The 13,937-nt window shown below is 44.3% G+C and overlaps 1 protein-coding gene across 2 annotated transcripts in view; it reads right to left on the reverse strand.

Moving 5' to 3' along the window:
- The window catches only part of LETM1 (leucine zipper and EF-hand containing transmembrane protein 1), a 66,406-nt gene that overhangs the window by 24,320 nt on the left and 28,149 nt on the right, over positions 1–13,937 (reverse strand). For both annotated transcript variants that reach the window (XM_030563240.1, XM_030563241.1), the window contains exon 6: positions 1,264–1,467. In XM_030563240.1, the coding sequence (XP_030419100.1) occupies positions 1,264–1,467 (204 nt within the window). The remainder of the gene's footprint in view (positions 1–1,263; positions 1,468–13,937) is intronic.

Here is a 13,937-nt window from a genome sequence, read left to right on the forward strand (position 1 = left end):
AAAGGAAATAATCTAGTGTTAATTTACATATAACTGAACTTTCCAGATGGGTAGTTCTATCAAATCCATGCTTACCCCTTACCTTCATGGATCCCTATTGGACAGATTTTAAGAACTGGAGAGGTAGGTTAATGAGCCGTAGTTATAGGAGATGATTCAGAACTGTACTGCCTGTATCAGTGAATTTATTAATCAGAAAACTGTACTATTTTTCACTGCCTAATATTTATCTGTCTCTAGAAGTCCTCCATAAAGCAGGACTTGCCTTCCCAAAACTTCCATAATTGAAAAGTAAGTTTTCCTTCAAAACACGAGTGGCTTTTCAGAACAAATCAAAGCTACTGGATTTTGGCACTTATGAAAAGTGTTCAATTAACAACATTGTTTGTGCAGGTATACACTATGCAAGCTTCTCCAAAACAGATTTGTCAATGTAATCAGACCTAATATATTCATAATTAACATGAAACATTTCAGTTCTAGCCCTCCTGAACAGAGAGATTACCAGTCATGGTAAAGCGTGTAGTGAGGACGATGAGTGCAAATGGCCAGCAAAAGACAACAAAATCATCAAGTCTATCTTTCTGTGACCACATCAAAAAATTTAAGGTTAGTGCACTAACCAAATGTTTCCAGCCCCAGTGCTATACTTTTTTTGCCTTATTTTTTAAAGGGCCAGCAGTTCTTTCCTAAACTGAGGAAGCTCACCTAATTTTAAGGCTTCATTCTTTTTGTTGAAGTATACAATTAGCATTAATAAAACTTTGAGACAAAAATAAGTAGATGCTTAGAAACAAAACATTTGCATATTTCAGCAACACTTGATAAGATTAGATTTTTATTCATAAATGTTGGTAAATGTCGATTTCACCACACACACAAACCAATATTTCCATCAATAATAATTTTTTTAATGTACCGATAGGCAAAGAAAGAAATATACTGCTTACAACTTATTAAAGTTTCATTAAGGATATTTACTATGTATGTTTTGACATGATGTTGACATTTTATGTTTACGATTATTAAAGTTATTACTTTTTGAATCTCAAAAGTCATTAAATAATGACTGTCTTCCTCTCCTATAATTTCCTATAACTGTGAAATTTTAGATCTACAAAAAAATTTTAAAAAGCTTTAAAATAAAATTTTTATATTCATATTTTTGATGGATATTATCAATCAAATTCTGCCAAGCTTAATTATAGCATTGGAATTATTTATTTATTTTTTTTAAATCAAAGCATGACTAAAATGACTTACTTTGTCATCTGCTTTCATGGACCTCAACCTCATGATCAGCTGGAAGCGCAGAAAGTTATTTGTCCCGATTGACTGAAGTTCCAACAGTTTACAGAGAGCCACCAGCTGAGGCCTAGTAAGATTGTCCAGCGTAAGCTCATCTTCAAACAGTTTAGAGAACCGTAAGATCTCCTCATTACTAGGTCTTTCACCAGTCTCTCGGATCTAAGAAAATGCAAAAAAATTATCTCAAAACAAGTTTAATGGATAAATATAGCTTTCAGCAATAAGTACTGTACAGTTCTTAACTAAAAATTTTGTTCCAATTCCAATTATTCATAATGTTTTCACATTAGTGTAATTAGTGTGTATTCAGACACAGGGTCTTTTGTCTTTCACAGCAAATAAAAGGTTGTCAACAGAACAGTCTGCATTGTGTAATCTGAATGGGTTGGTATACAAATAAATCAGTGTTCTGATACAGTACTGCACTGATTATCTAGGAATACATAAGCATATTTACTAGTTTTACTAGATGTAGCTATATCATCTTGAGTGGTGACCTAAACAGATCCAAGCCTAATCAGGACTTGAACATGACATCTTTGAGAAAAACCCTGTGCTATAGGAAGTGGTGATAACAGCTTCTCTCTTCCATTAGGTATGCAGCCAATATAAAAGAATGCTAAGGAGCGCTGAGCTGTTGGAGGTACAACAGAAATCTTCAGCTGTGATTATTAAAGAGACAACAGCATTTTCTGCTCGCCGGTATCCTTGTCAAATGCTAATTTCAGTAAATTAATCTAAAATTCTTCTTACAGTTGCAAATGGATATATTACATTTCACTTCCTGTCCTTACCTAGTCTGTAATATTGCTATATACTGTTACCATGTTCTATAGCAGAAGAGTCTGTACTTCCAAGTGACACTATTCCTGTGTACTAACAGTAATTTGAAAACCACATGGAATCCTTCTGGATGAAAATGCACTGTCTATTAAATGATTAACATCACACTTACAACTATATACTATAATGCCTATTGGCAGCTGAAAGCCATTAATTTGGAAACTGGAATAGTTAGTTATTCAGAGAAACAAGAGAATTTCTCTTTTTTTTTTGTTTTTCCTCAAACTTGCTCCAAGATCACAACATGCCATGGCTGGAAGATTCATCTTCATACAAGTTGCACTTTTTTTAAAATTTAAAAAAGTTATACATCATCCATTGTTTAATGCACTACCAGTGATATGGAATTCAAAGACCCTTACGGGTTAATGATTCCATTTTATTTAGAACCCTGAGCATTCCATCAGAGTACTTAATTAAGTCTGAACAAAAATAGCTAAATCTTTAGAGGTTTCTGAAATGTATTTTTTTCTGACACTGATTTTTAAATTTCTCTTAGACATTAAAAGCTGGTAAGCCTGAAATTAGCTGTGCAAGCTTGACTTAGAGCAGGGGCGGGAAAGCTTTTTGGCCCGAGGACTGCATCAGCTTTCGTAAATTGTATGGAGGGCCGGCCTCCACCTCTTATCTACACCTCCCCCGAACTCCTGCCCCATCCAACTTTGCCCCCCCATTCCCTAACGGCCCCCCGGGACCCCTACCCCATCCACACACACCCCTACTCCCTGTCCCGACTGCCCCCAGACCCCTACCGCCCCATTCAACCCCTCCTCTCATTCCTGACGGCCCCCCAGGACCCCTGCCCCTTCTCCCTGTCCCCTGAACCCCTTCCCGACTGCCCCCTGCCGCCCCATCCAAGTCCCGCTCCTTTCTGACTGTCCCCTGGGACCCCTGCCCCCATTCAACCCCGTTTCCCCACCCCCTGACCACCACCCCAAACTCCCTCTGCCCCCTTACCACGCTGCCTGGAGCATCGGTGGCTGGCGATGCTACAGCCGCACCGCCCGGCTGGAGCCAGGCCACTCTGCTGCTATCGCTGCCGCCGCCACTATGCAGCACAGAGTACTGGGTCAGGCTGGGCTCTGCAGATGCGCTGCCCCAGCAGCTCACAGCCCTGCCACCCAGAGCATTGCGCTGGCGGCAGAGCGAGCGAGCTGAGGCTGCTGGGGAGGGGCCGGGGGCTAGCCTCCTGGGCCAGGAACTCGGGGGCAGGGCAGGACGGTCCTGCAGGCTGGATGTGACCCACAGGCTATAGTTTGCCCACTCCTGACTTAGAGTATTGGGAATTCTACTCTGCCTGATGACTATTATTTGAGCTAGCATCTCCTGTATATTCAGACACCTAAACAAAACCTGCACTATGAAGTTTTGTCACTGGATCATCCAGATGGAAATCTGGGAATGTGTTCATCCTCTGAGAGGCTGATAGTTTTACAATCATCAGATGAACTTTTATTAACTAGAGAACACAGAAATTTGGGAGGTAAGAAAGGTTATGACTGCATCAACCTCGAGTGTCCCTACGTTGAAGAGGCTACAAATTGGAGAGAGGGAGGTAAAAGAAGATGCATTTTACAATTTAAGAGTGCCCTTCTGCTCTGCTACATTAGCTTCAGAAGAAATTAGGAACACTGATCCACTACAGTAGCCTGCAAAAAGGGATCTTTATAAGAGGAGTATTTTCTCTTCTGTTTTAGTTTGAATTTCACCAGTTTTTATGATCATCATATCTGTCACAGGCAAAGAAAAAAAAACTATAGCCTGATGCTTCCAAAATCTGTTGAGGGTGCAAAACTAGCTTTCTCAGTTCACAAATGCATTAAAAGATTTAGGAACTCCCAAACCCACATCATGTCGGGCTTTAATCAATGGCACTGAGAAAGATAAGTATATCACTAACAAAGCACCTAAAATATCTGGATTAAAAAATAAAAAAAGAAGAAGAAAAAGGGAAGCAGTCTAGACTTTTATTATTCTGGTATCTGCACTGTATGATGTAAGGAAAGTGAATGTGATATAAAGTTTGTCTCATATTGCAAATGATTAAACTGTAGTTGTGACAACACGTGTGTACACGCACACGCACACACACACACACACACACACACACACACACACACAGAGAAGGCAAACCTTGAAAAATTCTCTTACCCATCATCATAGGGAAGTAAGAAAATATCCTTAGTGAATATGGGGACCTATGTCATCAACTTCTGAATAAGTTAACCATATTTTAAATTGCTATTAGCTTTTTCGGTTGCAACATTAACCTTCTCACTATGAATCAATGCAATGGTATTCTTCCTGTATCTGCAGACAAAATTCCAGTACCTCTGCTGCTAATGCTCACTTAATGTCCAAGGTGTGTAGTGTCGCTTCATGTTGATTGGTATGTGGCTTTGGGAAGAAGCAGGGAAGGTGGCTAGGTTGATTCAAATGGAACGAGGACAGCACCTTGGGTAAGAGCTTTGGGTGGATGCATAATGTGACCTTGTTCTTATGAAAAATTGTGTATGGGGGGGTATGCCATGAGAGCCCCTATTTCTCCTACTTGTCAGGCAGAAATACTACGAGAAATACTGTTTTCATGGCCTCAAACAGTGGTCTGGTGAGACAGCGCAAGGTGAGGTTGGGATCCTGTACATGAGGGTAAAAGTGCAAAAGGCCTTTAAAGGACTCTCTTCACAAGCAGATGGGTGAATATGGAACAGCCATCTATTTTGGGCTGGAATGCTGGGATGGCAGAGAAGTGTGTACGAACGGAGCTTGAAGACAGTCTAGAGCTTAAAAAGGTCAGGCCTCTAATCTAGAATGAGTGGTAACAGGGTGTTCATTGCTGAGACATGATTGGCTGTGTACAAGGATCTCAATTTTTCCCATTTTTGGAAGTAAGTACGGCAAGTTATGCCACATCTGCTATTTAAGAGAACCTCTCTCTTGCTGCCTCTCAACAGGTCATTTCTGAATCCCAAAACCAGGAAGGAGCTATGCCTTCAGATAAAAGGATGATTCGGCCCGCATCCTGAGAGAAGAGGTACGGAATCAATTGCAGGGTACTCAGAGAACATACTGTCATTTACAGGAATTAAGAATACCAAATTCGTCGTGGCCATGTTGGGACTACGAGGATGAGTCTGGCTCATTCCACCTGTACTTTATGAAGTACCTTGAACAATAGTGGAGCATCCCATATAATAAGAAAAGCATCTTCCAGAGACCCATGACCTAGACCCACTCATGAGAAGACTTGAGAGCATTTGGCATTCTCTGCTGTGACAAAAATATATTTATGTGGGGAAATCCCCAGTGGCTGTATATGTGCTGAAGGACTCATCTCTAGTTCCCACTCGTGGTCTGGTGAGAATCGTCTGCTAGAGGAGTCCACCATGGTGTTCTGGTGTCCAGGAAGATATGCGGCCGAAATTTTGATGTCCTATTGAATACACCAGTTCCACTATTTCAGAGCTTCCAAGCATAGGGAGTGGGATCATATTCCGCCTTGTCTGTTGATGTAGAACATGCAGGCGATATTGCTGGTCATTACTGTTATGGTCCGATGTCTAATCTGGGGTAGGAAATGTTGGCACCCATTGCAAACCACTCGCAGTTCTAAAAGGTTGATGTGCACGGAGGATTCTGTGGGAGACTACATTCCCTGCATTGTGTTGGTCTTAAGGCATGCTCCTCAACCACTTAGGGAGGCGCTGGTTGTTAGAATCAGGGACTGTGCTGATTGGAGAAAAGGGACCCCATACAGACATTTTGGAGTTGTGTCCACCAGTGCAGTGAGTCCTTGATCTTGACAGGCATGGATAAGAGTTTGTGAAGACCGTTTCTGTGAGGTAGATACACCACACACAGTCATGCCGGCAGACAGTGTGTGTGCAACCTGGCCACAAACGTGGCTGCTACCATATGATCAACTAGTTGGAAGTACATCCTGGTTCTCACAGTGGCTACAAAGTTGACTGTTGTAGAAAATCCATGAGCTGGAAAGCAGGCTCTGGCCTGTATCACATTCAGATGTTCCCCAATAAACTCCAGATGTTGTACCAGTGAGTGTCAATTTTTGTATGTTTACTTGAAGGCCGATGTTCAGGAAAAGATGCATCAACTTTTATATGGTGTGAACTGCAAAAGAGCCTTGAGGAGACAGTAGTCCAAGTATAGGAATATTGCCATGCCTTGTTTGCATAAGTAGGCTGCCACAAGGACTCTGGAGAATATTCGAGGGGCTGTAGAGAGGTCAAAGGGTAGTACCCTGTATTGGTAATGATGGGTACCCAGGATGAATCTGAGGAATTGTCTGTGAGCAGGGTATATAGTGCTGTGAAAAGATGCATCTTGGATGTTGAGGACCGAGAACCAGTACCCCTGTTCCAGCACTGGGATAATGATTGATAGTGTGATCATTTTAAAGCATTGCAGTTCGATAAACTTGTTGAGGTTTCGTAAGTCTAGATTGGTCCCCACCTGCTGAATTTCTGTTAGATCACAAAATAGTGGGAATAAAAACCTCTCTCTCTATGTTGGGATGGGACCAGTTCTATGGCTCCCAGTTGCAGAAGGTGATTCATTTCTTCTCACAGAAGGCGTTTGTGAGTAGGGTCCCTGAAGAGCGACTTGGAGAGGGCTGGGAGGGAGGTACAGGAATGAAATGGAGTATCCTTTGTTGATTATTTCTTTGTTGATGGTTTGCCGCCATGATGGAAAAAGAGGGCTAAACGATGGCCAAACCAGCAAGGTGTTAAAGATGGTTGCAGCAACTGGAAGTGGGGAGGGGGAAGGCTTCTTGGGGCCTCAATCAAACCTTCAAAATTGTTGTTTAGATGAAGATGCATGAGAAGTAGCCCCCTGAAGCAGCGTTTGTCTGCACTTTGGAGGGGATCTCTGCCATCTTTGTTGTGTGCCATACTGACAATGAGGAGTGAAAGGTGGAGGTTGGGATCTTGGGGTATGCCGATATTTCCCCGATGTCTCATCGGCACTGATGTATATGTGCTGAGAGAGTGGAGTCACTCTATAATCCTTTGGAGAATGTAGGGATTCATCAGTACGCTCAGCAAATACACCTCTACCTTGATACAACACTGTTCTTGGGAGCCAAAAAAATCTTACCACGTTATAGATGAAACCATGTTATACTGAACTTGCTTTGATCCACCAGAGTGCGCAGCCCCGCCACGCCGCAGCACTGCTTTACCATGTTATATCCAAATTTTTGTTATATCAGGTGGCATTATATCAAGGTAGCGATGTAGTTTGGAACTCTCAAAGGGTAGATCCTCAACCATGGTCTGTACCTCTTTAGGGAATCCGGACAGGTGAAGCCATGATTCTTGTCTCATTACCACGGCTGTTGCAAATGGAGTAGGCAGCCGTATCTGTGGAATCCAGGGAGGCTTGTAGCGCTATATAGGTGAGAAGGTGTCCTCCAGGCACAAGTGCCTGGAACTGCTCTTTCTTTTCATCTGATCTGGCAAATGTTGACAGAATTCCTGTATTTTAGAATACAGTAGAACCTCAAAAGATACTAACACCAGAGTTACGGACTGATCGGTCAACCAGATACCACGTGAAACTGGAAATAACCAATCAGGCAGCAGCAGGGATCAAATATATATATAAAAAAGAGCAAATACTGTACTGTGCCTGCATTGCATCTTAAAGGTAGGCACATCTGGGCTGCCTGTCCCCACCGCACCCCCATATGTGGAGTAGCCACTTTTAGCTAAAAGTGGAAGATGCTGGAGCTGCCAGCCCAAAGCAGCCAGAGCCAGCAGAGCAGGAGCAGTACTGGGGTCTGTGCCACTTTCACCCCACCCCAGCTGGGCGTGAGACAAGCTTGCAAACTCAGTCCAAGACAGGGAAAGAAGCTGCCTGGAAGGAAACTTCCAGAGCTGAGGAGGGAGCTCAGCTGCTGCTGAAGCCTGGCCTGGCATGTCAGCTGCTGGATCTGGAGCCTGAACTATGCTTTGTTCAGAGTTACGAACATTTCAGTGTTACGGACAACCTCCATTCCCAAGGTGTTCATAACTCTGAGGTTCTACTGTAGTTCATATGATTGTATTTGGCCATAAGAGCCTCATAATTGGCGATATGGAACTGGAGTGCCGCAGAATAATATACTTGTGACCGAACAAGTCTACTCGCTTCCAGTCCCAGGGGTGGTATTGGTGTCCCTTCTGATGTACTGCACTGATGACCAGGGAGTTTGGAGTAGGATGGGAAAAAAGAAATTTTAAAATCCTTAGTGGGAACATAGCATTTTTTGTCAATTCGCCTGCGGCTGGCGGGATGGATGTTGGGGTCTGCCAGAGCACCTTGGTAGTACTCAAGAGGGCCTCATTAATAGGGAGGACTATCTTTGTCCATGTGGAGGCGTGTAGGATATTGAGCACCTTGTGTTGTTGCTCTTTGACTTCTCCAGCAGGATCGAGAGAGATGCTGTGATTCTGTGGAATAGTTCTTGAAAGTGTCGGAAACTGTCTGCAGACATAGGAGGTGGTAGCATGATGGCCTCATCAGGGAAGAGGAGGAGAAGCGGAGCTTCCTTCTGCTGTTCTTACATCATTACTGAGTTAACATCAGGTGGTTGAGAGATGGATGAGGATGGCGATCATGCGTGTTTCTGGCTCTGCTCTTTGGGCAGTTTGGCTGTGCCCTGTACATAGCCCCTGGGACCCAGTAGAGCCAATGTGAAAGAACTGGCATGTGGGTTGCATCTACGGACATCCGTACCAGGGTCTTGGTTCGGTTCTAGGTTCCAGATAATACAAATGAGCAGCCAGTTGTCTGTGGTGTGTTCTGGATATGTGGGTAGAACAGAGTATTCTTCATTCTCTTCCTTGCTGGGAACTGCACCATCCTCTTTCTCAGTGGTGAAGTGGAGTAGTGTTGTGACTACAGGGAAGATCATGGGCTATAGAGAGCTCTCTAAAGAAAAGTAGAGACTCAGGCATATTAAAGATGACCAGGTCCATTGGATATCTGAACAGCTGTGGAGCAGACAGAAGCATCATCAGCACCAGTGGTTGTTTGGAAAGTGAAGGAGCTATTGGTGCTGAGGGCAGAGTGCATTCCCTCGAGCGGCCAATAGATGGTGTAGATGGCTTATTTGGTGCCAAGATCTTGCCTGGTGCGGAGGATTTGGTTAGTACCAAAACAGTTGCCTGGGACAAAACACCTGAAGTTGTCTTGGATGAGGCACTCGGTACCGTTCTGGAAACTCTTGCACTGTGCTGCTCAGTCCTGAGAGACAGGATCTCTGCCTGTGGTGCTGCCCAATTAGGGTTCTTGGACTTCTGTTTAGCTCCAATGCCAGAGATGCCTAGATGGTCACGGAAGCTAAGTCTCACCCCTGATGATGTTGAGGCTACTGTCCTTGCAAAGGAATGGCTTCTCACAGGTGGTTCCTCAGCAGGCGATGTAGTTGTCTGTTTCTTCCTGTTAAGAATGTTTTCCTGTCTTCGATGGCCATGGCAAGCAGGGGTCCGATGATGACTAAGTCAAGGGTAAGAGCGATGCCAGAAAGGCATCAGGGTGAGGGTCCGAAGCTGGCCATAGAGAATTCTGCATGAGGAGAATATTTAGTCTGAGTTCATAGTCCTTCTGGGCCCAAGTGGTCAAGCTGGTGCAGTGGGTGCACTTCTGTGCGATGTGGACCTCACTGAGGCAGCAGATACACTGTGAGTCACTGTCACTCTTGGGAAAGGCCTCTTGACAAGAGAGGAACCTCCTGTACCTGGGGGATCCCAGAATAGTCCTGAGGGGAAGAGCTCCCAATTGGGGAGGACAGAAAACAGGGAAAGCATAAGGTAATGGGAAGGGCGGAGTAAATTAAAAGATTTTCTTGGGGGAGGTGCAGGGGGAATTAACAGAAAATGGTTAATCACTACTAATGTAAGGTAAGTTAAGGAGAGAGTCTCTGAAGGTTGAGGTAGAAGGGCTCTGCTCTGGATTCTGTCCCAGACCAAAGGTGGTTGGACCGGACAGAACATATATACACCTGGTCTACACTACGCGTTTAAACTGATTTTAGCAGCGTTAAACTGATTTAACCCTGCACCCGTCCACACAACGAGGCCCTTTATATCGATATAAAGGGCTCTTTAAACCGGTTTCTGTACTCCTCCTCGATGAGAGGAGAAGCGCTGAAATCGGTATTACCATATCAGATTAGGGTTAGTGTGGGTGCAAACTGACGGTATTGGCCTCTGGGCGGTATCCCACAGTGCACCATTGTGACTGCTCTGGACAGCAATCTGAACTTGAATGCACTGGCCAGGTAAACAGGAAAAGCCCCGCGAACTTTTGAATTTCGTTTCCTGTTTGCCCAGCCTGGAGCTCTGATCAGCACGGGTGGCCATGCAGTCCCAAATCCAAAAAGAGCTCCAGCATGGGCCGTATGGGAGATACTGGATCTGATCGCTGTATGGGGAGACAAATCTGTTCTATCACAGCTCCGTTACAGAAGACAAAATGAGAAAGCATTTGAAAAAAATCTCCAGGCTATGATAGACAGAGGCCACAGCATAGTGCTGTGTGACAAGCGTAACGGAAAGCAAAGAATCAGATGGATTCTCATGGAGGGAGGGAGTGGGGACTGAGGACTCCAGCTATCCCACAGTCCCCGCAGTCTCTGAAAAGCGTTTGCATTCTTGGCTGAGCTCCCAATGCCTGTAGGGTCAAACACATTGTCCAGGGTGGTTCAGGGTATATGTCATCAATTTACGCCCCCTTCCCCCCCGTGAAAGAAAAGGGAAAAAAATCATTTCTTGACTTTTTTATATGTCACCCTATGTCTACTGCATGCTGCTGGTAGACGCGGTGCTGCGGCAATGAACAGCAGCATCCTCTCCCCTCCCCTCCCCGGTGGCAGACGGTACAATATGACTGCTATTCATGGTCATCATCAGCCCGTGAGTGCTCCTGGCTTGCCTCAGGTGAGGTCGGCCGGGGGCGCCTGGGTAAAAATAGGAATGATTCCCGGTAGATGGTACAGAACGGCTGGTAACAGTCCTCATCATAGCAACTGGGGGCTGAGTTCCATCAGCCCCCACCCCCCACTTTCATGTCTAAAGAAAAGATTCTGTACTGCCTGGACTATCATAGCAGCGGGATCCTGGGCTCCTCTCCTCCGCACCGTTTAATGTCCTGCCTGGACTATCACAGCAGCTGGAGGCTGCCTCTCCCTCATTTTATCTCACTAATAAGTCAGTGTTTCTTATTCCTGCATTCTTTATTACTTCATCACACAAACGGGGGACACTGCCACGGTAGCCCAGAAAGGTTGGGGGAGAAGGGAATCAACGGGTGGGGTTGTTGCAGGGACACCCCCGTGAATGGCATGCAGCTCATCATTTCTGCAGGATCTGACATGGAGCAGCTGTGCTCTCTGGTTCTCTGATACACTGGTTCTTTAGTACACTTGCCCCATATTCTAGGCAGGACCGACTATTTTCAGATAAACCATAAAGGAGGGATTGACTCAGGGAGTCATTCCCATTTTTGTCTTTGCGCCCCCGACCGACCTCAGCTAAGGCCAGCCAGGAGCACCCATGACAGCAGCAGATGGTACAGAATGACTGATAACCGTCATCTCATCGCCAATTTACAATGGCACAGCAGATGGTACAGAACGACTAGTAACCGTCTCTGCTACCTTGCAATAGCAAATGAATGCTGCTGTGTAGCACTGTTAGCGGCATCCAGTACACATATGGTGACAGTGACAAAGGCAAAACGGGCTCCATGGTTGCCATGCTATGGCATCTGTCAGGGCAATCCAGGGGAAAAAGGGCGCGAAATGATTGTCTGCCATTGCTTTCATGGAGGAAGGAATGAGTGACGACATTTACCCAGAATCACCTGCGACACTCTTTTTGCACCATTATGCATTGGGATCTCAATCCAGAATTCCAATGGGCGGATGAGACTGTGGGAACTATAAGATAGCTACTCAGTGCAACGCTCCGGAAATCAACGCTAGCCTCGGTACGTGGACGCACACCACCGAATTAATGTGCTTAGTGTGGCCACGTGCACTGGACTTTATACAATCTGTTTTACAAAACCAGTTTATGTAAAATCGGAATAATCCCGTAGTGTAGACATACCCATAGATGCCACCCATGGATTGAGACAGGAAGGAGCACATGTGGAGCCTAATGAGCACTGCTATGGAAGATCTCCGATCCCAGGCGCAGAAGGCACTGCGCACCTACAGTGGAGCGCTCATAGGGATACTACTCAAAGAAGTAGCAGCCCTTCTGTTCTATCCTCTAATTTTTTTCCTTCCTGATCTCTCACCCCACTCTATGACAGTCAGAATGCTCTGGCAGAAGCAAAGAGTATCAGACTTTCACCCTTGCAGCAGTCAAGAGGCTGTGGTTGAGAAAGGAAAGGAAAAAAGGCAAAGCTCCTCCCTCCTTGCAGCTAAAGGATCTACAAATTTAACATAAACCTTCATCCCAGAGGCTGTGGACGATAGAGCACCCAAGCAAGGTCTAGGGACAGAATCCCAGAAGAAATTGCTGCATGTACATATACCCTCAACCAAAGTTAGCATGACAGAGGAGCTGAAGTTTCTCAGAATGCAGCCCCTAGACTTCACTGGTGGGAGCTCCCCTTCACCCCCTATCTTTCACACCTACAGGTTTAGTCTTTCACTTTCAGCCAGGGCCCAAAACATTCCTAGGTGAAAGGAATTGATGAAACATCCTAGGCTACAGAGAGCATTAGAACCAAAATAATTTTAAGTATAGGTTTGTTTGTTTGTTTAATTTTTGCATTTCTCTGAGATAGGATAACAGAAAAAAAGTCACTTTCGCTTTTGTTTATACTCCATTTCTAATCAGTGTCCCTGGAAGCCTCTTGTAGGTTGCAAACATTAAGGGGAATGATAATCCAAGACAGTTCCTGCCCCCTTTTTTTTTAAATCAAAGAAACATTTCTATTGACATTAGGTATTATAAAGCTTTAAATTCCAAGGCAAATTTGATCAGACAATGTCCCTTTAGAATGATGTGGCACATCATAAACGAACCAAGTAGTGCCAAAAAATATATAGCATGTTTTATCCTTAAAAATGCAAGTGCCGCACCTCTGCTTCCAATTATAACCTGAGTGTTCCATTAGTACAGAGGTGTGTATAGGTGCAAGATATTGTGTTATTAATTTTAATTGGAATACCAACAGGAAGAGAAAAGTTTAAAATTTATAGAACCAATCTAAAATATCTTTGCTATGCATTTATCTTTTACTAGCACTTCATTAAATTACTTTAATAATACTGTTAAATAATGCTTCCCTTCCCCGCATTAATCCTCCTACAAATCAATAATGTACATGAAAATGGTAAGATCTGTTAGATAAAAGTGCATGTGTTTCCTTAAATCACAGAGGCAGTGCAGTTTAGCACACAGAGCTTGGAGATGGAAACCAGTAACTCCAGAGATCTAATTGCAGCTCTGCATTCAATCTTTTGCAGGGCCTTAACAAGTCACTTAATCTTTCTGAGTCTTGTATCCCCCCTGCACCCTGATGTGCAAAGCAGGAATTCTTCCTTAACTCATGGGTGTTGCAATGATAGTGCTTGTACAGTAGTTTTATAGTGTAAAACACATATGCCTGGTCTATACTGGGGAGAGGAAGCAAGGGAAGAATCGACCTAAGATACGCAACTTCAGCTACAAGAATAGCGTAGCTGAAGTTGACGTATCTTAGGTCAACTTACCTTGCATCCTCATGGTGCGGGGTCGACTGCCACCGCTCCCCTGTCGACT

The sequence above is a fragment of the Gopherus evgoodei genome, chromosome 5, assembly GCF_007399415.2.
Source record: "Gopherus evgoodei ecotype Sinaloan lineage chromosome 5, rGopEvg1_v1.p, whole genome shotgun sequence".
NCBI classification, from domain to species: Eukaryota; Metazoa; Chordata; order Testudines; family Testudinidae; genus Gopherus; species Gopherus evgoodei.